At 37.9% G+C, this 26,286-nt stretch overlaps 3 protein-coding genes across 5 annotated transcripts in view; 1 reads left to right on the top strand and 2 right to left on the bottom strand.

The window, feature by feature from the left end:
- Nucleotides 1-3,815: 3,815 nt before the first annotated feature.
- On the bottom strand, nucleotides 3,816-6,418 carry LOC127432231 (proliferating cell nuclear antigen). Its single transcript, XM_051683145.1, has 6 exons — nucleotides 5,949-6,418; nucleotides 5,270-5,367; nucleotides 4,952-5,019; nucleotides 4,667-4,861; nucleotides 4,431-4,554; nucleotides 3,816-4,329 (listed from the first exon to the last, which is right to left on the bottom strand). The coding sequence occupies exons 1-6, from the start codon at nucleotides 6,167-6,169 to the stop codon at nucleotides 4,253-4,255; spliced, it is 783 nt and encodes a 260-aa protein (XP_051539105.1). The 5' UTR covers nucleotides 6,170-6,418; the 3' UTR covers nucleotides 3,816-4,252.
- Nucleotides 6,419-11,291: 4,873 nt separating this feature from the next.
- LOC127432224 (zinc-binding protein A33-like) lies at nucleotides 11,292-17,529 on the top strand. 2 transcript variants are annotated; one of them, XM_051683137.1, is made up of 6 exons: nucleotides 11,292-11,965; nucleotides 12,101-12,196; nucleotides 13,337-13,570; nucleotides 14,199-14,221; nucleotides 14,319-14,434; nucleotides 15,589-17,529. In XM_051683137.1, the coding sequence occupies exons 1-6, from the start codon at nucleotides 11,438-11,440 to the stop codon at nucleotides 16,131-16,133; spliced, it is 1,542 nt and encodes a 513-aa protein (XP_051539097.1). In that variant the 5' UTR covers nucleotides 11,292-11,437; the 3' UTR covers nucleotides 16,134-17,529. The 2 variants fall into 2 exon arrangements, with proteins under 2 accessions (XP_051539097.1, XP_051539096.1); XM_051683136.1 differs by having other exon boundaries at nucleotides 14,316-14,434.
- A 2,888-nt stretch (nucleotides 17,530-20,417) lies between these two features.
- bmp1b (bone morphogenetic protein 1b) overlaps nucleotides 20,418-26,286 on the bottom strand; it is a 35,095-nt gene continuing 29,226 nt past the window's right edge. The window contains exons 14-20 of one of the 2 annotated variants that reach the window (XM_051683106.1): nucleotides 24,981-25,144; nucleotides 24,227-24,407; nucleotides 23,475-23,600; nucleotides 22,152-22,279; nucleotides 21,595-21,808; nucleotides 21,248-21,498; nucleotides 20,418-21,014 (exon numbers count right to left, since the gene is read on the bottom strand). In XM_051683106.1, the coding sequence (XP_051539066.1) occupies nucleotides 20,880-21,014; nucleotides 21,248-21,498; nucleotides 21,595-21,808; nucleotides 22,152-22,279; nucleotides 23,475-23,600; nucleotides 24,227-24,407; nucleotides 24,981-25,144 (1,199 nt within the window). In that variant the 3' untranslated portion in view covers nucleotides 20,418-20,879. The remainder of the gene's footprint in view (nucleotides 21,015-21,247; nucleotides 21,499-21,594; nucleotides 21,809-22,151; nucleotides 22,280-23,474; nucleotides 23,601-24,226; nucleotides 24,408-24,980; nucleotides 25,145-26,286) is intronic. The other variant, XM_051683107.1, reaches the window with a different exon arrangement.

Below are 26,286 nucleotides of genomic sequence, written 5' to 3'. Positions count from 1 at the left end.
ACTTTGGATCGCATTATTTATATGTATACATTTTTCCATCTGAAAGAACTAAATATTAAATGAAACAAATGACAATAAAATGCAAAGTAATCTCTTCAGTAATCAAAATACTTTTTGAATGTAACTGTATTCTAATTACCAATGATTTAAATTGTAACTGTAGTGGAACACAGTTACTTATATTTTGTATTTTAAATACATAATCCCGTTACATGTATTTTGTTACTCCCCAACCCTGTATATATATATATATATATATATATATATATATATATATATATATATATATATATATACATACATACAGTGGATATAAAAAGTCTACACACCCCTGTTAAAACAGCAGGTTTTTGTGATGTAAAAAATTAAACAAAGATAAATCATATCAGACTTTTTGCGCCTTTAATGTAAAAACATATGCAATGCCACTGAAAACCAGAGTGACACATTTCAGAAAAAAAAAAAAAAAAAAACTTAACTGCATAAGTCTGCACAACCTTTTATAATTGTGTATGTGGCTGTGTTCAGAATCATCAAGCTCATGTGAAATAGTACACACCTGTCTTCACCTGAAGTGACTCTGATTAACTCCAAATAAATCTCAGCTGTTCTTGTAGGATTTTTCTGACATCTTCTTGCCATGGGCCACAAAGAGCTTACAAAGCATCAACGGGATCTCATTGTTGAAAGGTATCACTCAGGTGAGGGCTACAAAATTTTTCCCAAGGCATTAGATATACCATGGAACACAGTGAAGACAGTCATCAACAAGTGGAAAAAGTATGGCACAACAGTGACATTATCAAGAACAGGACGTCCTTCCAAAATTGATGAGAAGACAAAGACAAAGAGAAAACTGGTCAGGGAGGCTGTCAAGAGGCCTACAGCCACATTAAAGGAGCTGCAGCTCTTTCTGGCAAGTACTGGTTGCTCCCTACATTTGACAACTATCCCAAAATTGTAAAAGGTGTGTTTGGCGCAAAAACAACACAGCACATCAGCAAAAGAACACCATACCCACGGTGAAGCATGGTGGTGGCAGCATCATGCTTTGGGGCTGATTTTCTTCAGCTGGAACTGGGGCTTTAGTAAAGGTGGAGGGAATCATGAATAGCTCTAAGTACCAGTCAATTTTGGCACAGAACCTTCTGGCATCTGCTAAAAAGCTGAAAATGAAAAGATATTTCACCTTTCAGCATGACAATGATCCAAAGCACACATCCAAATCAACAAAAGAATGGCTTCAGCAAAAAAAGATTAATGTTTTGGAATGACCCAGCCAGAGCCAGACTTGAATCCTGTAGAAAATCTGTGGGGGGACCTGAAAAGGGCCGTACACAGGAGATGCCCTCGCAAGTTTTTGCAAAGAAGAGTGGGAAAATATTCCCAAGTCAAGATGTGCCAAGCTAATAGACTCTTATCCAAACAGAATGAGTGCTGTAATAAAATCAAAGGGTGCTTCAACTAAGTATTAGTTCAGGGATCGGCACACTTACGCAATTAGGTTATTCTAGGTTTTTTATTTATTTTATTTGTTTTTCTCTGAAATGTGTCACTTTGGTTTTCAGTGGCATTGCATAGGTTGTAATTTTTACATTTACAAAAAAACATTTTTACAAACCAGCTGTTTTAACAGGGGTGTGTAAACTTTTTATATCCACTGTGTATATATATATATAAACTCAGCAAAAAAAGAAACGTCCTCTCACTTTCAACTGCTTTTATTTTCAGCAAATTTAACATGTGTAAATATTTGTATGAACATAAAAAGATTCAACAACTAAGACATAAACTGGACAAGTTTCACAGACATGTGACTAACAAAAATGGAATAATGTGTCCCTGAACAAAGGGTGGTTACAAAAGTAACAGTCAGTATCTGGTGTGGCCACCAGCTGCATTAAGTATTGCAGTGCATCTCCTCATGGACTGCACCAGATTTGCCAGTTCTTGTTGTGAGATGTTACCCCACCCTTCCACCACGGCACTTGCAAGTTCCCAGACATTTCTGGGGGGAATGGCCCTAGCCCTTACCCTCCGATCCAACAGGTCCCAGACATGCTCAATGGGATCGAGATCTGAGCTCTTTGCTGGCCATGGCAGAACACTGACATTCCTGTCTTGCAGGAAATCACTCACAGAACGAGCAGTATGGCTGGTGGCATTGTCATGCTGGGAGGTCATGTCAGGATGAGCCTGCAGGGAGGGTACCATATGAGGGAGGAGGATATCTTCCTTGTAACGCACAGCATTGAAATTGCATGCAATGACAACAATCTCAGTCCGATGATGCTGTGACACACCGCCCCAGACCATGACGGACCATCCACCTACAAATCGATCCCGCTCCAAAGTACAGGCCTCGGTGTAACGCTCATTCCTTCGACAATAAACACGAGTCCGACCATCACCCCTGGTGAGACAAAACCGTGACTCGTCAGTGAATAGCACTTTTTGCCAGTCCTGTCTGGCCCAACGAAGGTGGGTTTGTGCCCATAGGTGATGTTGTTGCCGGTGATGTCTGGTAAGGACCTGCCTTACAACAGGCCTACAAGTCCTCGGTCCAGCCGCTCTCAGCCTATTGCGGACAGTCTGAGCACAGATGGAGGGATTGTGCGTTCCTGGTGTAACTTTCTCAGTTCGAACCACTCTGGCCATTCTCTGTTGACCTCTCTCATCAACAACGCGTTTCCATCCGCAAAACTGCCCCTCACTGGATGTTATTTTTATTTTTGGCACCATTCTGAGTAAATTCTGAGACTGTTGTGTGTGAAAATCTCAGGAGATCAGTAGTTAAAGAAATACTCAAACCAGCCCATCTGGCACTAACAATCATCCATGCGATTATCTAATCAGCCAATCGTGTGGCAGTTGTGCAGTGCATAAAATCAAGCAGATGCGGGTCAAGAGCTTCAGTTAATGTTCACATCAACCATCAGAATAGGGAAAAAATTTGATCTCAGTGATTTGGACCGTGGCATAATTGTTCGTGCTAGATGGGCTGGTTTGAGTATTTCTGAAGCTATGGGAGCCGTATACATTACACCATAGCACTAAAGCGCAATGCCTACTAGCCATTACAGGCTAGTCAAAAGCCTTGCTGTAGCCACCTCTTCATATTGAAAAATAGGAAGGAAAGCTGGACCAATATTGTAAATCTTATCATTCATCCTCTCTTCACAATATGAAAGTTTTACAGAACATTTGAGATGTGGTAAGTTTGTGCACTTTTTTTTTTCATGTTTTGTTTTTAAGAATGCGATAGTTTAAAAGAAAGCATACCAGCTGAACTTTTAAGAAACACCAGCATTTTTTTTTGATAGAATGTTAATAAGTCTGTTAGACACATCAAAGCTACCTTCTTGAAAGGAACACTTATCCTGGCCTAAATGAGTACAAAGTAGGCTCATTTTTCCTCTTAAAGTTGTACACCTAAAGAACTTTTGACAAAAAGTTTAAAACATTGTCAAAATGGTTAACTCAAGTCATATCACTAGCCTAAAATACTGTTTCTTCTATACTTGGCCTTTTTTAGAGTTGTTCTTCATTTATTTGTCTTTAAGTGCAAAACCATTTTAATTAGCAAAAAGTGCATCTTTAAATTTCACAAATTAGAGGAACAACCAAAGTCTTAAGTACTTTTGCTTTTCTGTAACCTCCTTTGGTGAAAAGGAATGACAATTCATCTTTAAAATGTTACAAGGTCAAGTTGCTATTGTCTAACTTAAAAATAAACAAAGTTGTATACCAGAAAAAGACATCTTGTCAATAGCAATCATTAAATACCTTGCAATCTGGGAAAGACACAGCACATCATCATTACAAAAAGTTTTATTAATGGTTGACTGGATGAACAATGTCCAATTTGCATATTTACATAAAATTATCTACACATCTGAATGAGCAGCTGGACAAGAAAAATAATAATAATGGAGTCCATAGGGGAGCAGGAGTACAAAGATGGAGAAAATTAGGCTGAACCAAAAGTTAAGTCTTGCATGCTGCGATAAGCACTACAGAATAACCCCACAGTGCCTGGTAAAGCTAAGAACCAAGATACCATCATTTAAGTGCACCCATATATCTGACAACCTTATGACATGGCTTAGATGGTAACAGAAATGCAAATTCGTTGAAGTGGCAACCACAGCAGACATGGAGGAATAAAATGCATTTTCCCAAAACATCAATCCAATTTCTAACAAGCAGACTGAAACTCTGCAACTGATGGAATTAAGCCCTCTGCTTGTAATTAAGACGACTCTTCATCAATCTTGGGTGCCAGGTAGTATTTGATATGTCCCATGTCTGCAATCTTGTACTCAACCACTGTTGGAATAATAAAAGAAAAAATATTATTTTTCAAATCAAAGACAACAATCTTCACACATTAATCTTTAATAGAATGCAAAAGTGTTAAAAGTTCATACCAAGTGGAATGTCTGCAGACATGCTAAGTGTGACTGTTTTGGACAGGGGAGTTGCCTTGGTAAAGAAGTTCAGGTAGTTCAATGCAAAAATGAGCTGCACTGGCTCATTCATCTCAATTGTCACCTGTGACGAAAACAGAGCCGGCCATTACATATCGAACTTGCAAGTAAACCAACTTAAAATAACAAAAGTCAGAATTGTTTCTATCATATGAAACCCAAAGAATGAATGTTACCGCTTCATCCTCCTTGTCGACGTTGCTGGTCTGTGAAAGCTTAATGTTGCCTGTGCCCAGCTCTCCGCTGGCAGAGAACTTCACTCCATCCTTGGCGCAGGAGATCATGACAGCGTCGCCAATCTGTGACAGGTCTCTGCAAATTCGGGCAAATTCTCCAGAAGGCATTTTCACCACACAACTGTATTCCTGCTCCTGAGGAGGGAAGGAGAAAATTATATCAATTTAATAAAACAAATAAAAAAATCTCATCAGAATTATGTGTATACAATGTGAAATTCTTACTGGAATTCCAAGCTGCTCCACATCCAGGTCCATCAGCTTCATCTCATAGTCTGAAACTTTCTCTTGATCTGAAAAGAATAGAATACATGTCTAAAATCCAGTCAAACGATTGCCACAGGAATATTTGTATAGTTAGGATAGTATAGAATTATCTGTACAAACAAAAGTTGGCTCTAGTACTCAATCTATAAATTTTTTTTACTAAATGTGTTATTTTTCAATTGAACTGTTCAGGTTATATGAAAATGTGTGCAATGTAGTGATTATTAACAGTTTAATGAAACAAATAAAGCCTCAAAAGATAAGCATTAAACTCACTGAGTGTTTCGAAGACAAGGGCAAGAGAATCTGCATTGTCTTCTGCTCTGAGTGTGATGATATCTTCATTTCCAGCACACTTCAGAATCTTTGACATGCTAGAAAACAAGAATAACTTCATTGGCATGGAAACCAAGCCTTGTGTTCAGGTGCTTTTTATTGAAATAAGCATGAAAAACGACAGACTTTCTTGTACATACAAAAAATATCACCATTTGCACTTTAGATACGCTCTATAGATTCATTAAACCCATGTGTGACTCAACATATAGGTGTTTTATATCATACAACTTTAAACGTGTGGTGTATATTTCTTGTAGACTAAGTGTTTCTTTGTCTAATTGTCATTCAGCAACCCGGCTCTCTTTCCCGCCAACCACATCCAGCGCGCGTAAATGACGTCACAATCGTGCAGGAAGCACTCTGCCCGCCAAATAACACCAAAGGCAAATCTGAACAGCAACTATTTGGAATATATTAAAGCCATATATTTCAACAACGTTACATGGTAGTATGTTGAAACATTTGCTTTATTCATCTGAATCTTACAATTAATGGCGCGCTCCAGTTTGCTCGTGCAGTTGGCGGGCATGCACAGACATGCCCAACTTTCACTTACTTAAGCGGTTACAAGAATAATAGCAAGGAATAAATAACCTAACATCGTTTACACCAGTACCTGCTCAAATTGACGCCCATGGCAAGGTTTCTGTCGCAACGGTAAGAGTCGAAGCCATCGCTCCGGAGTGTGAGCTGCACCAGCGACACATGAGATGAGTCCATGCTCTGCAGAGAGATGCCCGATGAGCTGACATCCCAGCAGGCTTCGGTGATGAGGTCTTTCAGAGCCTCCAGAACTTTCTTAAGGATTGAGCCTTGAACGAGACGTGCCTCAAACATGGTGCTTCAAATAGTGGTAAATCGAATTCCTGTGACGAAAAAAGTGCGGCCTGGTTTTCTGCTTTTCTTCGCATACAAGGATGCAGTCAGACTTGCAAAAAAAAATTTACTGTTAGAAAAGATAGCGTGCTATAAATTCTAAAAGAAGCACAACCACGTCTGCTCCACCGGCTCGAGGGGCTCTGAATGTCACTGCGCGCGCTTTCGCTAGGACTTTGACGAACTGACTTGAACTAACTCTTGTATACGTCACTTCCTCTAATGCTTGACTCCTCCTGAGACGCTAAACAGTGCACTGCAACCATTGATCACAAGAGGGTGCTATTTACTACGCATTTGGTTGAGCTTTGTGTTTGCTTGTTTGCATTCGCTTGACTTCTCAAACGTGGTTGAAAATGAAATGGCATAAGAGGTAGTAGCAAATGGAAATGTAAATAAAGTTTATGCAATACATAAAAACATAGTAACATCAAAAAGCATATAAAGTTATGACAAGTGTGCATTCTTGGACCTTTCATGTAAAATATGGACTAAAATAAAACTACATAAACCTTCCCCCCAACATTAAGATTTTAGGTTTACTCTGTATGTATAAGGAAAAGAGTAGTTTAGGTGCTGTGTCTGGTCACCATAACGTTTCTGTTCAGGTTTTTTGCCATTTTAAATCACATTTAAAAAAAAAAAATGTGCAATTCACTTAAAGGTGCAATATGCAACAATTTTCATGTAATATTCGGCTTTTTTTTTTTTTTTTGCCAATGTGTGAACGGCTTGTAACGCAACTTAAAAAATGAGTCCTTCCCGGACTTCCTAGGTTGCCTATTAAAGCCTGTTGACTGATTTTTATGCGAAGGGAGCGGGTCGCTTTTGCCAGGAAAATCCAAAGGATGTGACGTTTATGCTCGCTCCTGAGAGCCTTGCCCCAGTGCTTCCGCTAATCAACAGCGACAACAAACTGCAACACTAGGTTACGTTATCTTAGAGATGGAATCAACACCGACTCCTACACAAACTCTGAGTAAGCCAAAAATAAAAACCATTTATCTACTGAATCCCGTCTGGTTAAGCGGGAACGTGATCATGGTCGAGCGAAAACAAGAGTGAATATCAGCAGGGCATTTGATTCCTGAAGGGACCTTCATTCAGTTTTGGGGATCAAAACCAACCCTGAATTGGCATTCTTCTTATTGGACAGGTAAGCTTACATAACTGCAAAGCATGTGAAATATAGTGCCGTAAGGATTGATATGTGTCATTTTAGCTAACTTGATTTTGCCTGCACAGTAACTGTCTAAACAATGTTATTCTGTAATTATTCAGCAAGGTAAACTACAATAACACATGAAATGAATGCTAGACAATGTTCAAGACAATGCAAAAAGACCCATTCATTAGTGAAACTTAACTTGGTTATACAGAAAATATATATATTCATTTATGCATTTGGCAGACGCTTTTATCCAAAGCGACTTACAGTGCCCTGATTACAAGGACAGTCCCCCTGGAGCAACCTGGAGTTAAGTGCCTTGCTCAAGGACACAATGGTGGTGGCTGTGAGGAATGAACCAACAACCTTCCGCTTATCAGGTCAGTGCTTTAGTCCACTACACCACCACCACTCAGTTGTGATGGAATCACATCAATACTGAATTGTGTCAACATATTTATAATGTACAATCTATTTTATAAACAGATACTGTCATCATCCACCAAAATTAGCTAACAGCTATTGATAAAGCTGGCTAGCTAGCTAACGCCGACATAGGCCATGGTATAAATGCAGTCAATGTATCATGCAAAGAAAAGTGATTATTTCAAATTACAGTCTTGCATAGTCAGACCTATATCCACACTTTGTTTTAGCCCTGTTCCAGCACTGGAGAGTCAAATATAATACACAGTCTCAAAGTTTGTAGTAAAACAATCATAACTGTGTAATTTTAATTATGCTACCTCATATGTCAGCATGATGCAGGTGGGTCACGTTCAGTCTCTTTGTACGTTACGTCATTGTTTTGGCCGATGCTCGCGTCCATATGGAGTGTGTGCACGAGGGCGAGCACGAGCAACAGGTAGCTGGCTGCAGTTCACTTAACGGCCACAGGTGTCATTAATAACAAGGGTTTCTGAATCTTACATTAAGTAGTTCTGCTCCATTACGCTTAAAGTACATGCTTAAAATATTCCAAGTTTAATACAAGTTAAGCTCAGCATTTGTGACAAAAATTGAGGTGACAGTGAGGCACTTACGGCGGAAGAGAAATGGGTCATTCCGTAAACTTTAAAATACTCATTGTTTCAAAAATATTGCCACAAAATTTAACAATATGCGTGTTAAGATTTTAGAGTGCTAAAATCACTTAAACTTTTCTGTTAACTAAGTTATAGCCAATTTTACAACTTTGTTGCCATGACAACGTAATGTCAGCAAACCCTAATACAACTGTAAAAATAATGATTTAAACAACTTTAAAGCTCAAATAATATACACGTTTTAACAGATGAATTAATGCAAGTGCTTTTATCAAATTATAAGCTTAACATTTTTGCCTCTGAACCCTCCAAAATTTGGCTACATTCACTTCCATTATAAGTGCCTCACTGTAACCCAGATTTTTTCTTTTTCTTTTTTTTTTTTTTTTTTTTTTTTTTTTAAAGAAAAGGAGGGACTAGTCCAAATGTAATTTGTGGTAATCAACATTATGCCACAAATCCTGTCGATTGAGTCTAACTTGTACTGAACCCGGAATATTCCTTTAACTCCTCTTGAAACACTGAACTGTGAGCTGCAGCCATTGGCCATAAGAGGGCGCCATTTCCAACAGTTAACCTAGAGTTCCTTGCAGTGCACAAATTTAAACTGAAAAGGTGCTTGAAATTGAGGTGGGAAATAAATGGTATGAGAAGGAACAAATAAAGACTAAAATGAAATTTATGCTATATGTATATATAAAGTCTTTTTTTTTTCACCCCAAGGAGTCAGAAAATTATAACCAGAGTGCCTAATTTTCAAGCATTTCAAGGAGTTTTTGGGTATAATATAAAACAGAAAAAAACTTAGACAAACTTTAAGATTTTCGGGGGTAAAATGTATATGCATAACAGAAAATGTTATTTTAGGTGCTGTATCTGGTCACCGTTTATTTTTCAAGTTTTCACAATTCTTAATCACATTTGAACATAAATACATGATAAATAGATTTATGAATAGAAATCAAGTTTATGCTATCCATAAAATAAAATAAAAAAATTAACCCAAGAAGTCTATAATGTTATGGCCAGAGTGCCTAACTGAGGTATTCCTGGCTGTTTTAGGGGAAGTTGACAAATATTAGTTTTTCTAACAAGTATTCCAAGTGTTGTGTAATAAATATACAAGGGGAAAGAGTATATTTTAGAAGTTCTGAGTGTTTGATGTTCTGAGATGATCACCATTTCTTCTTAATAAGAGGTCATAAAAACTACATGTCTAATAATTATACAAGAATTAGAAAACATTTTTAAAACACTTTTAGATGGAGTAAAGCATGTTGCTGAAGAACAATGTTTATGTCAGGTTGTCAGCAACCCTTTTGCAGTTTTCTGCATCTAACTGGAAGTGCAGAACACAGTATGATCTCAAACTGTGTGTATACAGTATAAGCATTCCTTCGTAGCATGTTCTGATAGATACAGAACAGGGCATGAAGTACCAAAATCTATGAAATGGATTTAAATGCTGACTCTTGAACTAAGACTTACATGGTGTTGCACAACGCCTTATGCTGTTGACTGACAGCATGTGGACCATTCAGACCATTCAGAGTTCCACCTGTGAATTAGCAGTGTGGTTCACTGAAACTGTGGTTTTGAAGGCGGAATCCTCAACCACAGGGCTCACTATCTGGCAGCCAATGTGGGCTCCTTAAGTTCCCACTTTGGCCCCAAAACTTCTGTCCCACCCATTCGAAGTGGGTGGAATTTCCCAATGCTAGTAAACAACTGTAAACGAGTCTCTGACTTAAAAGCCCCTATCGTGACTGCCAAGTTTCCTGTGAAGATTTAGATACCACCACAACAGACTTGACATAAAACCAATTTCTGATCTCACTCTGAACACTCAAGTCTTTTATTTTTATGTTTCCCAAGAGTTGCTCCACAACTATCTATGTTAATTCAAACGTGCGCTCGGCCTATTCTTCTTTGTATTAGATTATAGACATGCTCAGGTTTTGTTTCTGGGAACTTGGAAGAGGTGCAGGATATATGAAATTGAACTTTAACAATACTGAACGTACAGGAAGGAAGCAGGCCGAGTTGTCCTGAAGAAGGTGGTAGGGAGTTAAACGGGAAGTTAAAAAGGGATTTCTTTTCTGCTTGCAATCCCTTGAGATAACACAAGCCAAACTCTCTGTGCAGAAATTTGGAAACAATAACCAATAACTGTTGCTGCAGGCATGTGCAATCCCGATGATGACTTTTAAACAACTTGCTCAGCAGTGGTCCTTAGACATTCATTTTAAAATATTAACTTTTTTTTTACATTGGAACTAGACTAAACAAGGATTTGGTTATTGTTTCATGTGCCCGTAAACTCAAGGTTCAAGGTTCACTTTAAAGACATTAAGCTGTACAAGAGAAAACAAAATGGATGGATGGATGGATGGATGGATGGATACAGTAAAACAATACAGTATTAAGGGTGGAAGTTGTTATACACTAATAAAACATGTCCTTTGTATTCTTCACCAAAACTTTGGTAAATATGATGCTTGCAATGTATACAATGATATTCAATGGTAGTTTGAAACAAAAGAATGAAAAAGTAGGGCACATCTGGTTTTTCTCACAAAGCATTTTTGCGCTGACATAAGCACAGTCACATGGAGGGGATTAAGGGTTTTGGATAAATACCAGTTTACTGTATGTGCAATACATTTTCTACAAGTTATGGGGACCAATGCATGTAGAACAGGCTTTCTCTAAAAATAAACAATCCATGTCTAGGTTCTTGGTTTCCTGACTGTAGGTCTGACGTCAAGTTGTGGGAGAGCAGGGGGCCGTGCAACTCCAGCCAACTTTCTGCAGGATCAAACCAGAGACAAGAGCCGCCCCCTCAGTTCCCCTTATCCTTTCTCACAGTCAACAGGAAAGACAGGGCCAGAGCTTGGAGAGAACAAGGAGGGAAGAGACAAAGAGAGGTACAGCAAAGAAGATCAAAGGAAAGAGGACCAGCAAAAGAAGATCAAAGATTTGTGTGCCAGACGAGCACTGCACAAAATAGACTAGATGTCCAACAATCTTCCCACACAGGACAAAATGGAAAAGCAAAAACTAAGGGCTAAAATCAGTCCTCTGGTGTCCAAGAGCTCCACACAGCGTCTTAGTAGGGACCTCACCTGCTCCATCTGCCTAGACCTGTTCAAGTGCCCGGTTTCCTTGCCCTGTGACCACACTTACTGCGAGGCCTGCATTACGAGTTACTGGACCGGCCTTCGCGGCAAAGGGCAGGGTGGATCTGGTTCCTGTCCTCAGTGCCGGAAAGTGTTTCCTGGCCAGAGCTACCGACCCAACCGCATTGTGGCAAACATAGTGGAGAGTTACTGCCAAGGTATAAAGGAAAGTGGGGGTCGGTTGGCCGGTGGAGGATTGTCAGCTGACAAAGTGCCTTCTACACCGTTGTGCACCCGTCATGGAGAAGAGTTGAAGCTTTATTGTGAAGAAGACCAGGAGCTGGTGTGTCTGGTGTGTGGGATTTCTCAGGACCACAGGGCTCACACACTGGTGTGCGTGCAAGATGCACATCAGAGATATCGGGTAGGAATCAAACTCTTTGAGTGAGTGAGCAAGTGAGTGAGTGAGTGAGTGAGTGAGTGTAAGGTACTTTTTTCCCAGCTTGGCAGTAACTGTTGTCTATATGAGAAGCAAGGTCACTGTTTTTGTGTTTAACAGGCTTCTCTTAGCACATCTGCAAGTGCCCTTCAAATAGAACTCAACACTGCTTTGGAGTGTGAAAGAGAGACTGAAGAAGAGGTGAAAAAGCTGAAGGTAAGAAAAAATTAGTTGCTATTATGATTTCTAATGTAGGACTGGAATTCCTACCTTGACATTCCACTGCTGAAGCACTCTCTAATACTCTCCAACTCACTAGAAAAGCACTGCAAATATTACACATTGAAATGCACAGTTTTAGTTCCCAATCATCTCAAATCTTTATACTTTCCAGTAAGAATTCAAGGTTTGGTAAGATTCGGAACATACAACCTTTAGGTTTATCAGCCCAGATCAGTCAACATGAAATCATAATTGACTCATTTACATTACGTTTTTTTCTGGTCTTATTATGCATGATTCAGCAGATTCGCCATTACTCTAAAAGATATATTGATACAAAATATGTAATTGTAATAATTAAAAAAGGTTTATGTATATTTTCATCAAAATGTTAAATGTAACTTGTTCCGCCTCTAAAACAACATTCTTTTTCGATTTATAGACCACTCTGTCGAAACAAACCCGGTTTCATGAAAAGTCATAATAATAGTAAGAGATGGCAAAAGTCAGTTCGTACAATAACACACAAATTGTACTCTAATAGAGAAAAATAAACAAACCAATAAACAACATTATTAAAATTTTTCCTATGTTTAACCACAAACCCTAAATCTAACCATGACTTTAATAGGAAAATAACTTTTGTGTACCACGGAAAAAATAAAACATTGGGGTTTTGAACGCAAGAGGTAAGCGTATTACAGGTTATTGACATAAATCAGTTATTTATATTGCATAAAATAAAGTTTCAGATTGGAGGCTAGCTAAAATGTGATGCCTGTTTTATATAAATTTGAAATACTGTTTGTTTATTGGCTGGTATGGGAATAAAAGTCATACCTTTTCATATGAGTCAAGTCATACAATAAATTACATATTCGGCATCTCATATTAATTATTACGAGTTGGCACGAGACTATGTTGTTCAAATCAGCCCAGTAGCTATTCAGGCATTGTTTTAGGAAACTTGCATTCAGGTTTGGCTGAATAAAACCAGTCTTGGCTTCATTGAATATCATGTTTCGCTCTGAAATGTTTCATTCAGGAAGTAAAATGGGTTGCGGATGGCATTTCATGTTGACTTTAACCTCTAAGTCACACCACCTCTATCTTTTTAACTAATTCCAAACCCAGGACCACACGGCAGATCTGAAACAGAGAATCGAGGCTCAGTTCAGCGAACTCCATCAATTCCTGTACCAGGAGGAGAAACTCCTGCAGGTCAAGCTGAAGACAGAGGAACGACGTGAGCTGATAAGACTTGACGAGCACAAGGCCTTGCTCAGTGTGGAGATCTCCCGCCTGCGCAGAGCTATGAATGATATTAAGGACAAACTCAGCGAACAGGACCCATACACACTGCTCAAGGTGAATATACAGTACACACTTACTAGCAGGGATGTGACAGTTCTGCTTTTAATATGCATTCACACTGACAGTGATTTGCAGCTACAAAGCATCCAGTAGTCATTCATTTTCAATGGGAGTTGGCGATTTGAGGCGACAGACAGTAAGAGGCTGTTGACGATACCAGTTTAGCAGAGTTCAACTTTATGCAAATGCTCAGGGCAAATGCAACCAATGGGAGTGTAGACAATTAATTTTGTGTGATTTTTGCATCTGTCCTTGGATGTTGGCTGTATGGTGTAAACATAAGGGATCATTGAGACTCAAATCCTTCTCTTGGATTTCTACAAGTATTCAGAAGCATTAGGTGAACTTTGCCTTATAGCCTATTAGATATTTTCACTGATCTTAATCCTTTCAATATGGAGCTAACTGGCAACAGAAGCTCATTACAGGATGCAATGTAATGATCTCACTGATGCGATAGGAAGATAATCCCATCAGTGCAGCACAAGGGGATTTTCCACAGTTGAGGTTGCAGAAGAGTGGTGTAGTCTAGTTTCAAACACTGATCTCATGCGGAAAACTTCTCCCCCTGCCTCTCAATCTGTGCCAAATTCATTAATCTCCTTTTTCCTGTCTTTTTCAGAGCATAATGGGCCTGCTTCAGAGGTGAGAGAACTCTATAGATCTGTTACATCTATTATTTTTCCTTCACAAGGAAGTGCTCGAATGTTGTTTGTGTCTGGGCTATTGTTGTTTCAAGCAGGCAGCCACCAAAGTTCGAGAAGCCTGCACTGACGCCACCCAGCCTGTGTGAGGGCCGATTTGCTGGGCCCCTACAGTATAGAGTCTGGAAGTCACTAAAAGGAAGCATTTATCCAGGTTTGAGAATGTTTTCCTTCGGAGCACAACATATAGCCTATATAACTGTAGTTCTAAATAAAAGATGAAATACAGCACCAATAAATAATTGTAAAAAATAATAACAAATAAAAAAAACAGGTGTACAAGAATGAATTTTAAGAATTCCAAATTAGAATTTAAGAAATGTTAATGGAGTGTTACAGGTTCAATACAAATTAAGCTCAACTGACAGCATTTGTGGCATAATGTTGATTACCACATAAAACAATATTTCAACTCGTCCCATGAGGTTACAGTGAGGCGCTTATATTTGAAGTGAATGGGGCCAATTTTTGAAGGGTTTAAAAGGTAGAAATGTGAAGCTTATAATTTTATAAAAGAACTTACATTTATTCTTCTGTTAAAACTTGTATATTATTTGAGCTGTAAAGTTGTTTAAATCCTAATTTTTAGGGTCGTTTTAGGATTGTAGGTTATATAGCATTCGTCATTTCAACGAAGATGTAAAATTGGATATATCTTAACACAAATAAGGTTAGTGAACAATTTTATCACTCTAAAATCATGTTAATACGCATATTGTTTACGTCTTGTGGCGATAATTTTGAAATGGTGAGTATTTTAACATTTACGGATTGGCCCCATTCACTTCCATTGGAAGTGCCTCGCTGTTTTATAAAGAAAAGGGAAAAGCCAAAATAAATTTTTGTTGTAATCATCAGAATTATGCCACAAAAGCTGTCAATTGAGCTTAACTTAACTAAACCTGGAAGAATCCTTTAAGAAAGATTTTAGAATGTAGGCTATTCTTTGGTTTTAATAAGTCTTTAGATTATTGTTTAGGCACCATTTCTGGTATACTGCTTTGCAAGTCCTGAATTGCTGAAGGATGGATGAACTCTGGCTTGAAAAGTATTTTCTGCTTAATTTAACCAAAGCCAGGAATTTATATTTAGAATCTATGACAAAAAAGAGCAGAAAACTATATAACATAATATAACTTATGTATATCTGAGTCATGTTCTTTATTATTAACATATACCAGTTTAGAATCTTGTTCTATTCAGGCAATTTCTTGCCCATTACCAGCTGTTTTATTGCATTATTAATGGATTTTCTGAAACTTTATAACATCTTAAATGCTACTAAATTGTAAACTGTTTCCTCTCTAGTTCCCTCAGCCATAACATTTAACTCCAAAACAGCCAACCCCTGGTTGAGTCTTACATCCTCACTCACCTGTGTGCGCTACCAGACCTTCAACAGCGCAGTGCAGGACAACCCACAGCGCTTCAATGCTGCCCTGTCTCTGCTGGGCAGTCAGGGCTTCACTAAAGGCCGCCATTACTGGGAGGTGGAGGTATACAGCAGCACCGTTTGGACAGTGGGAGTCGCCCGTGAATCGGTCACAAGGAAAGGTGTCATCAATACCATGCCGGTCAATGGCTTCTGGACGCTCTCGCTGTCGTATGGAGTTCAGTACATGGCGGGGACATCTCCTCCAACATTACTGTCTTTGGAAGAGCCACTGGCAAGGATTGGCGTGTATCTAGACTACAAAAGGGGTCTGGTGTCATTCTACAATGCTGAAAGCATGACACACCTATATACCTTTAAGGACACCTTCACTGAGACCCTCTACCCTTATTTCAACCTGGGCTTCCTGGACAAAGTGCATGAAAATGAGCCTCTTAAAGTGTTTCTACCTAAAATCTGATTTCACCCACAAAAAAAAAAAAATAATTTAAAAAAATAAATAAATAAATAAATATATATATATATATATATATATACTGTCATTATTTACTCATCCTCATTTTGTTCCAAACCCATGGGACTTTCTTTTTTTTCCGTGGAACGCAAAAAGCAGAATGTAAGCCTCTGTCACCTTTCACTTTCTTGCAATAAAGAAAAGATAAAAGATATAATAAAAATAAAATTAAGTGGTGTCTCTTTGTAAGTAAAGAGTAAAAGTAAATGGTGATGAGTATGGAACAGCATGAGGATGAGTAAATTATGGCAAAATGTTCATTCTTTGGTGAACTATCCAATTATATGCAGATTTAATTATTAAATTTTTTAATAATAATTTTGTAGTAATTGTACACTAGGCTGGACCTGGACATCATATTTAATTTACATTTAACAGTACAAAATCATATATGGCTATACCATCTTAATATTACAGTGGGTAAGTGAAGGCACATGAAAATTTAAACCAAAACTACAAAAAATGGTTGGAAACCATGGCTAATGACTCTTTCCCACTAAAATCTGCTGTAAGCAATTTTTTACTATCATAAAATGACTGAAATAGATATTCATGAGAAATTACTTGTCTCTGACTCCGTGTCATCCATAACGTAGGCTCCGCTTTTATAGCCAATAAGAAAAAAAGAATCTGATCGTGACCCATAGTTTTTAGCCAATCAGAAAACAAAGATCTTGCTAAACTGCTAAAGAAAATGGCACAGTCTTGTGCCTTTGAAAATATATTAAACAGACGTAAACAAAACAGCAGAAGACGCTTTACAGCCACTCAAACCAGCCTGTCTGGCACCAACAATCATCCATGCGATAATCTAATCAGCCAATCGTTTGGCAGCAGTACAGTGCATAAAATCATGGAGATACGGGTCAGGAGCTTCAGTAAATGTTCACATCAACCATCAGAATGGGGAAAAATGTGATCTCAGTGATTTGGACCGTGGCATGATTGTTGTCAGACGGACTGGTTTGAGTATTTCTGTAACTGCTGATCTCCTGGAATTTTCACACACAACAGTCTCTAGAATTTCCTCTGAATGGTGCCAAAAACAAAAAGCATCCAGTGAGCAGCAGTTCTGTGGATGGAAATGCCTTGTAGATGAGAGAGGTCAACTGAGAATGGCCAGACGGGTTTGAACTGACAAAGTCTATGGTAACTCAGATAACCACTCTGTACAACTGTGGTGAGAAGAATATAATCTCAGAATGCTATTCTGACATGCGGGTTAGCGCTGTTTTGACGGCACAAGGGGGACCTACACAATATTAGGCAGGTGGTTTTAATGTTGTGGCTGATCAGTGTGTGTATATGTATATGTATGTATGTGTATGTGTGTGTATGTGTATATATATATATATATATATATATATATATATATATATATATATATATATATATATATATATATATATATATATAATATATACACAGTATATTCAGGGTTGGGGAGTAACAAATACATGTAACGGGATTACGTATTTAAAATACAAAATATAAGTAACTGTGTTCCACTACAGTTACAATTTAAATCATTGGTAATTAGAATACAGTTACATTCAAAAAGTATTTTGATTACTGAAGAGATTACTTTGCATTTTATTGTCATTTGTTTCATTTAATATTTAGTCCTTTCAGATGGAAATATATATAAATGATATATTACATATAAATGATGCGATCCAAAGTGCATTTGAACAGCGGTGAAACACTTTCATATGTGTTACGTTCATACGAGCAGACAGAGAAGTAAGTTTGAAGTTAATTTTTAGCAGAAGAAATAGAAATAAACCTTGGGTAAATTGTCAGCTTTACGCTAAGCTAAAATGCTATTTCTAGCCATTTTACATGCACGTTTATATTTTTTTATCAAGAAAATTCATGTTAGATCTTTTTTTCTAGTAAGATCTTTGATATTAGGGCAAAAATCTTATTCTTGATAATAATTTTTGTTTTGTTGTCCTGTAAAAACATCTAAAAATCCTTAAAACAAGATCAGTTTGATTTATCTTGTTTTAGAAACAACACTGCATAAGATATTTAGGTTTTTCAGAGAATGTATTTTTAACGTGTATTTTGTCTTACTGTACTGGCAGAGTTTTTATAGTCAAAACAAGTGAAAAAAAATCTACCAGTGCTGAAGAAGTAATCCAAAGTATTTAGAATACGTTACTGACTTTGAGTAATCTAATGAAATACGTTACAAATTACATTTTAAGCATGTATTCTATAATCTGTAGTGGAATACATTTCAAAAGTAATCCCAACCCTGTATATATGTACACATCACACACACACACACACACACACACAAACATGTTCAATTTCCAAATGAAATTAATAAAAACGCCCATCAAAAAAATTTCCCGTTAAAGATTTATCCGAATATGTCCTGTGTCATGAACTTCATAAGATAAATGCAGTTACCGGCATTGCCCACAAGAGTGCGCAAGTGAACTCTTAAAGAGTTCTTTAGACCCACCCGGAATGTGCAGTATTATCCACTCTGAATGCATCACCGTAGTTTTCTGGGAACAAATAATGGGGTGTTTACTAAGAGATGCGGAGGAATAATTAAAAAATAATCAGAGCCTATTTAAATATCTTGTTAGCCACCCAATCAAGTTTATAATTCAAATGAGGCTGTGACACAGTGACTTGAACCTCTACGATCAAATGGATGAATCATCTCATGTAGGAAATTACTAAACACAATAAAGCACTCTGATCTGACCTTATTTTGCCCTGTGGGAACCCGCTCTGACAACTGAAGTCATGAGATATTGCAGGTTATAACTCTGGCATTAAAGACTATTTACTGGGTGAATTACTTGAGTGAGACCTACAGATTTATATAAAGCATACGTCAATTTACAGTGAGTGAAAACGGAGGCACAACCAACCTTTTTACTGATATTTATAAAAAGAAAAATAAATTGTTGCTTGCTGCAGCATTCCAGTCCTGCGAAACACAACCTGTTGTGTTCACCTATTGTTAGTAGGCCTATCACTGCGCCTAGATTACATCGTTACTGTTCACATGCTAGGGACTATATCTAGCAGAAGGATGTCACTTAATGAATTTGCTTAATAAAATAATGTTTTAATGGGAAAACAATTTTCCTTGTTATTTTTATCATGTAAATTATGTTTTATAAAAAGTAATTGGAGGCCATGCTGTGCTATATTGTGAATGTATTTATTGCTGAAGGCTCTGTGTGTCATGCTAATTTAGCTATGACTATTGTACATTCACTGCACAGTCCACTGCACATGACACAATACTACAAATAAAATCTAAAATCTTGGGTAAACAATAAACTGTTATCAACATGGTCACAGTGTGCTACAACAAAGTTCAACTTAACATTTTCTCTTCAGGGATTGTCCTTTGGCAACTGCAGGATGTAAATCCCTGCTGTAGAACAGCTAAAACCAGCCTAAACATGTTGTCTGGTCTGGCGGTTGGGTGGGGTTCAGCAGATGATTTAAATTCAGTGATGATTACTGATAAAGCTTCTTCTCCATGATATTACATAATTTCATAGACCATGTCAAAAGAGAAATTAGATCCACCTCAGATAATTTTTATTAGTTCATTAACATTTATTGTCTTCCAGATCAGCACTTAAAGGTACACTCCTCATTAAAAAGTTCTACTCCTAAAGAAATTAATTGTAATTTTGAGAAATATATAAAATTATGACCATTCACATTAGATGAAGATTCCAGTCATATCAGTATAACCTTAAAAAAAAAGCTGTTTTATTCTACATAGAGAGGGTCCCTTCATGGGGGCTGCCACGCTAGCATCACATGGACAGTTGAATACTACTGGCTTCATCTCAGTAACTGCCCTGTTAGTGGACACTTGTGAATTCTGAATTTCTCCAATGGCATCTGTAATGATGCTGCATCCACGACACTATGTGTCACTGTAAGTCCAAGGTAACAAACAAAAAGTGAGTGAGTGCACCTTTAAGGAGGACAATTTCATGTCATATAATTTAAATGAACATTTACGTAAAATTAAAACAAACCTAGCAGTCTGAATAATCATGTACAACGTTCGTGTAAGGAACAGTGCTATAATTGGTTTTTACAAAAGATGATCATTGACATTGTCATTGAATGATATTCTGGACATTCCAAATGAATTACCACCAACATTGATGTGTGAACTGTGATTTATGCATTTCATTATGAAGGGCTTCTTCTTATTCTTATTCTTCTTCTTTTTTTTTTCTTTTTTTTATTTATTTTTTTATAAAATAGACTTTTAGATACTGGCCTTGAGGGAAGGGGAAAGGTGTCTGGAAAGCAAGCACAAATCAGGGACTTTTCTTTGTTTTTCAATTGTTTCAAAATTGTACATCCTTCTTTACTTGCAGTCAACAAGGGTCACCATAATGAGACTATCTGTCAGTCTGATGCTCCTTTTCCAATCGTTTTAGAGTTTTCAATGTATCATTTGAAGAATAATGGGCAATGTATTGCCATTTCCCTGCATCAGTGTTGTCCTCCAAGCTTTTAGCTGAAAGGATATACAGTAACCGCTAAAACTTCCCTTTTTTGTAGACTGGAGGGAGGGAACGAAAAACGGAAACCTGAACTCCAGGTAGCATCACTAACACAGGTGCATGAGAAGAACTGAAGCCCCATGGTTGTGTTCTTCTGAGCTCTTCTCCCATAAAGAACTCACTTACTAGTGTGAAGGGTGTCCTGGAACTTAGTGCTCGTGTACCGAACATGAAAACCTTTCTTGTTGATGGTGTCGTCTGAGTGAAATTTGATGACAATGGCATCTCCAGCTGAGTAGATCTCCTCTGGTGGCTATGAAGTATATGTAAGAACCAAATGATTAATATGTATGAATTACTTCCAAGTATATTAGCTATCCTTAAAACTTGATGGTAAGAACCCAGACTTTGTTTGTATATCTCTACACCCCTTTGGAACAACATCCTACACATTCCTACACATAATAATGGCATTGATACATTCCTACACATAATGACTGCAAATGTGTATGTTGGTTTTTCACAAATCTTAAGTTCTGACTTTACCCCAGACCCACAGTAGCGGCCCAGCCTGGGCGCTTTGACATCAGCCCCATCAAACAGCTCCACATAATCATATCCACAGTCAGCTTCCTCTTCAATCTCAAAGATGTGAAAGATGAGCTCCACCCCATAGCCCTTCTCCGCTGAGATCACCCATTGGCAGTCTGACGCTCCGGGATAGTTGTTGTCACCAAACTGAGCGTGGGAATAGAGATCCTTGGTCTTTATCTCTGCCTTCAGACTCCCACCACATTCTAAGAACACATACATCAAGCCAAAAGTTGGGATCAACTTAGATAAAATTTACAAAGAATCTCTGATCCATTCAGACATTATAGTGAATAAAGTACCTGCTGAATGAGAGGCCTTAAAACCCCTCTTCTGTACCGAGTTATCCGAAAAGAATAGCAGAAACATACTATTGCTGCTGGAAATAACTGGGGATGGCTTCTTGCCCCCACAAAAGCGACCAAAACTGGGCGCTCTGCCGTTTCTACCATCATATATCTCCAAGTGGTCGTAGGTGCACTCCTGATGGGCCTCCATGTCAATTTCATCGAAAGCCTATGGGAGAGAATCAAATCAATATTTACTACTCCATTGCCATAAAATGGCATCATGTTAAGTTACAGTTCCCCCTAAAACAACCTGTAGTTAAAGAGATAAATGACCCCAAAATTAAAATTCTGTCATAATTTATTGCCCCTCATGTTGCTCAAAATATGTATGACTTTCTTTCTTCCATGGAACACAAAATGAAAAAGTTAGGCATAACAGTAATATTTCAAGGACTGCCCTTTAATTTGAATCAACAACCTTTTGGTTACCAACCTATATCAGGTTCATAGATACCACTGGGCTTCCTCTACATTACGGAAACGTTTTTTGGGGTGAATGACATAATTACCAGTTTAATGCGGTGGCCTGGGGTGGTGGATAGAGTCCAGGTGCATGTCTTCTTGCTGGGGTATTTATCAGGCCAGTTTGGACTTGTGATAGTACCAGAGACACGAGTAATGACCTGGTCACAACCCACTGAAAGCACAAAACCAGTCCAAGATGTAATTCACTCAAATTATTTTAAGATTTACGTATTTCAATTTCATAGCAAAACCTTGTTAAAAATGACAAGGCAAAAGATCTTTTTGAGCGCTGAATCCAGATCTGGTGAACTGTTGCATAAGACTGTCTTGATAAAGAGACATGCCTCAAAAATTGTGTTTTAAGTTTTATTAAATAAAATAGAGGCTGCCTTATTTTTTTTTATTTATTTACATAATGCTGAATATATTTTATTTACAAAAATGTCAACACTGAATAGCCCAATTTTTTTTTATACTGGCCACTTCCAGTTTAAAAAAAAAAAAAAAAAAATGTCTTAAGAGGTTATTGTGTGACTTTATAAAGTATAGAAACTAAGCAAGTGCTTTGTTTGTGGTCAAGGTATTCTAAATAAGGGCTTGTTTAGTTTAAAGGGATGGTCACACTAGGCTTTGAGCACGCAATTGTTTTTCGGACAACGCAACGGACCAGGATATGATGTCACGCAGGAGGGCTTTGGGTGTAAGTCAAAAATAGATTACAAATAATAAATAATATTATATTAACAATGTTAAAATATATTATCTTCTCACTTTCCTAGAACGATAAAACATGCAGCTTTAAAATATGTCTTATGTATTAAATATGTATTTAGCCAAGAGTTCAACAATCTTCTATTGGTCACGAGTCCTCCTTGTACGGATTCACGACTCAAGAGTTCACCAAACTTGAAGTTTCAATATGCAGCGTAGTACAAAATTTCTTCGCATGAGCTTGCACTTCCATTCTCTCACATTCGGATGCGTTTGAATGGGAGTGAATGGAGCGCAAAGTGTAGTGTGACTGCCTCTTGAATCGTATTTTGTCAAGACACAGCAAATTAAATCTTCATAACAGCAATCAGGAATGGCACTTTGCCTAAAAACATTCTCCTTCGTATCTAGGTAAATACTTCAATATGAGAAACAATACAGCCTTTAAGTATTTTTTGTTACAAAAACAAATGAATACTATGATAACTTCAAAAAAATAACTAATAATAATTTATGATTCAGATTTACCAAATTACTGTTTCCCCCATCTCTAAGCAGATTATTTCACACACCACAAGTACTGATTTTTGTCTTGAGGTCTTGAAGTAGCAACATTCTCTTAAGAGAATAATAGGTAGTACAGTGGAAAGCCGAACCTTCTTTGCAGTCATGTTTATTGCTGTGTAACACAAAGCCACTGCGACACTGACAGCTGTAGCTTCCAAACGTGTTAACACACTCATGCTGGCAGCCTCCATTCTCCCTCGAACACTCATCCATGTCTGCCAGAGAAAGAGAGGAATTTCAGTAATCTGTACTCTTTTGATTCACACAGTAAGCCACATTGAAACAGAAGACTGAACTAGATAGGTGCTGTACCTTTTCTGAAGAAAATGTGAGTGGTGCTTGTAGTAACAAAAACTGGCACCTCAATATCCCACCAAGGGCCTCAACCCAGTAACCCAAGTCAAAAGAGCCCACCCCAATGACTCTATGATTTTCTGGTACTCAGATATGGCCTATGATTTGGCCAACCCCTGTGTCTCTACAATATTCTGGAGCATAAAGTGTCTCTGTACCCGAGACAAAAGAGACAACCTACATGATATTCTGGTTCCGAGATATGGTTTTCTGGGTGGTTGCTAGGGTGTTGCTATGCGGCTGCTAGTGTGTACATAAACATGCCTTAATGTCCCAAGTGAAAAGAGGCCACCCCCTGTTTCAGTGTTGTCTACTGGCTTTTTTCAGGCAAAAATGTTATGCCCTATTGCTTATAAAAGCATAGCACACTTCTCCTCGTTAAGCCAGTTGATTTGACAACTCATTCAGTGGTGGCAGAAGAAGAAGAATTTGTTTAGGGACTTTGGTAAAGTTACAGAAGTTAACTGCAGGTCATTGAAATTCTCACCAGAAAAGAACTGAGCTTTGAAGCCTCTCTTGGACACGGTGTTGTCTGATTTGAACTCAACACGCATGCTGTTCTGTTGTGAGGTGATTGCCTCTGGTTTCTCTGTACCGCAGAACTTCCCGTGAAGCTTTGAGTCAGCGGACAGACCACTACGCACCTCAACATAATCATATTTACAAACCTAAGAACAGGGTAAACAATGAAAGAATAGTGTAAAATAGATTTCCCATTATTATACTGCTCAAAGCATTGCTGTTGAGAGAGAGAGAGAGAGAGAGAGAGAGAATTATTTGCTCTTGATAATATTGCCATTGTCCATTTTCTAATACACTAAACTTTTTTTAAAGCTCAGCCATTATAACACATTCGGCTTTCTTTCCAAAGAACACGTGATGGTAAATGAGATTTTAAAATACATGTAATCAGTAAGCATGTTTAATGTATTTGTAATTTGCTTAATAAAAGGCTCCAGACTCTTTGAAGAACAGACCATAACTCACTGGGTAGAACACATTAGAAAAGACTACTGTAGATTTAACTATCCTTGATATTAATATAAAAGCTTTGTAATTCCAGCTGAATTGTGACACTATTAAGTCATGATTATCTTGGATCTGTTATAAGGGCTGTCCTATAGAAAAACTTTGACATTTATAAAACCATGTCCTCTCACAGCATATGAAAACGGTAAATTGGTTCCAACAGAACTATAGAAATTTTTTTGCAATCTATATCTCCAACATAGCCAACTCACATCGTTTCCCTCAGTCTCAAAGGTGTCGAACAGCAGTGTGATGCGGTACTGTGTGGGGGCTATGAGCTGCCACAAGCAGTTCTTGTTGGGGGGGTATTCCTGCGGCCAACCTGGACTTGTAAAGGAGCCATTGAGTTTGCTGATGAATCCACCACAGGCAGCTGCTGGGGTCAGATGGAAGAGCCATTATTACGATGACAAAACCAAAATGTTGTTGTTATGCACACTTAGTTTAGGGTTAAGTTAGGTAAGTTATTTATTTATTTTTTTTTAGACCAGCATTTTCTCCTAAAGCTTTAAGCTCCATTCATCCATCCATCTATCTATCTATCCATCTATCTATCTATCTATCTATCCGTTCATCAATTCAACCATCTGTCTATTTGTCCACCTATATATTGGTCCATCAATCGATTCATCCATCCGTCTATCTGTCCATCCATCCGGCCATCCATCAACCACCAAGAATACCTTACTAACCACCTAGCAACCACTCTAAACATTTAAGCAACCACTTAGCAAAACCCAATGACTTTCTTTATTAGGCAGAATGACAGACTCAGTCACCATTCACTTTCATTGTATGGAAAACAAAAATTATACAATGGAAGCAAATGGTGACTGAGACTTATACTACTCTCTAACATCTCATTTTGTGTTACACAGAAGAAATTAAGTTATGCAGGTTTGGAAAAATATGAGGGTGATGATTTTTTTTGTTTTTGTTTGGGGTGCACTATGTCTTTTCTGTTCTATACTATAGCTCCTAATGTACATCAGTACTGCAGTAATGTACCATTCAAAATAAAATGCTTTTTGAAGACTGTGACAAGGAGGAGGGTGTGGCCAGGCCGTGAGGGTGCATGCCTGGTGCTGAGTAGCTCAGTCAGCAGGAGAGAGATAAGATGTCGGGGATGCCAGAGAGAGAGAGAGAAAGAGAGAGAGATGGAGCTGTATGTGTGTGTCATTGACGTTTTTTATTATGTTCCAGTTCAATTTGATGTTACGTTATAATTAAAGTCTTGTTGAATGTTGAGCCGGTTCCCGCCTCCTCCTTTCCCGTACACCGTTACAAAGACTTTATCAACCAAACAGATTGTCTTGACGAGCTTTCGTTTTCTAGCTGTGTGACAGCCATTCTACATTCATATCCTTTGTAGATGCTTTTTCACAAAAACAACTAGCCAAACAAGCATCTATTTGAAAGGCTATTATAGACTACCATCTCTGCTTTATGTGTAAGTTTTCCTGTTATCCTGCTTTCTGCAGCTCAATTTCTAATGTTTACCATAGCCAGAAACATCAA

This window comes from Myxocyprinus asiaticus, chromosome 42, assembly GCF_019703515.2.
Source record: "Myxocyprinus asiaticus isolate MX2 ecotype Aquarium Trade chromosome 42, UBuf_Myxa_2, whole genome shotgun sequence".
In the NCBI taxonomy this organism is placed as follows: domain Eukaryota; kingdom Metazoa; phylum Chordata; class Actinopteri; order Cypriniformes; family Catostomidae; genus Myxocyprinus; species Myxocyprinus asiaticus.
This window is presented reverse-complemented; position numbering and strand designations above follow the sequence as displayed.

What these genes read in the sequence shown, in the direction of transcription:
- LOC127432231 (XM_051683145.1), bottom strand. Translation starts at nt 6,169, where the DNA reads ATGTTTGAGGCACGTCTCGTTCAAGGCTCAATCCTTAAGAAAGTTCTG. An exon ending in TGGAGCAGCTTGGAATTCCA is followed by an intron (nt 4,862 to 4,951) that starts GTAAGAATTTCA and finishes TTCCCTCCTCAG; the next exon opens with GAGCAGGAATACAGTTGTGT. An exon ending in GTCTGCAGACATTCCACTTG is followed by an intron (nt 4,330 to 4,430) that starts GTATGAACTTTT and finishes TTATTCCAACAG; the next exon opens with TGGTTGAGTACAAGATTGCA.
- LOC127432224 (XM_051683136.1), top strand. Translation starts at nt 11,438, where the DNA reads ATGTCCAACAATCTTCCCACACAGGACAAAATGGAAAAGCAAAAACTA. An exon ending in ACCCATACACACTGCTCAAG is followed by an intron (nt 13,571 to 14,198) that starts GTGAATATACAG and finishes TGTCTTTTTCAG; the next exon opens with AGCATAATGGGCCTGCTTCA. An exon ending in AAAAGGAAGCATTTATCCAG is followed by an intron (nt 14,435 to 15,588) that starts GTTTGAGAATGT and finishes TTTCCTCTCTAG; the next exon opens with TTCCCTCAGCCATAACATTT.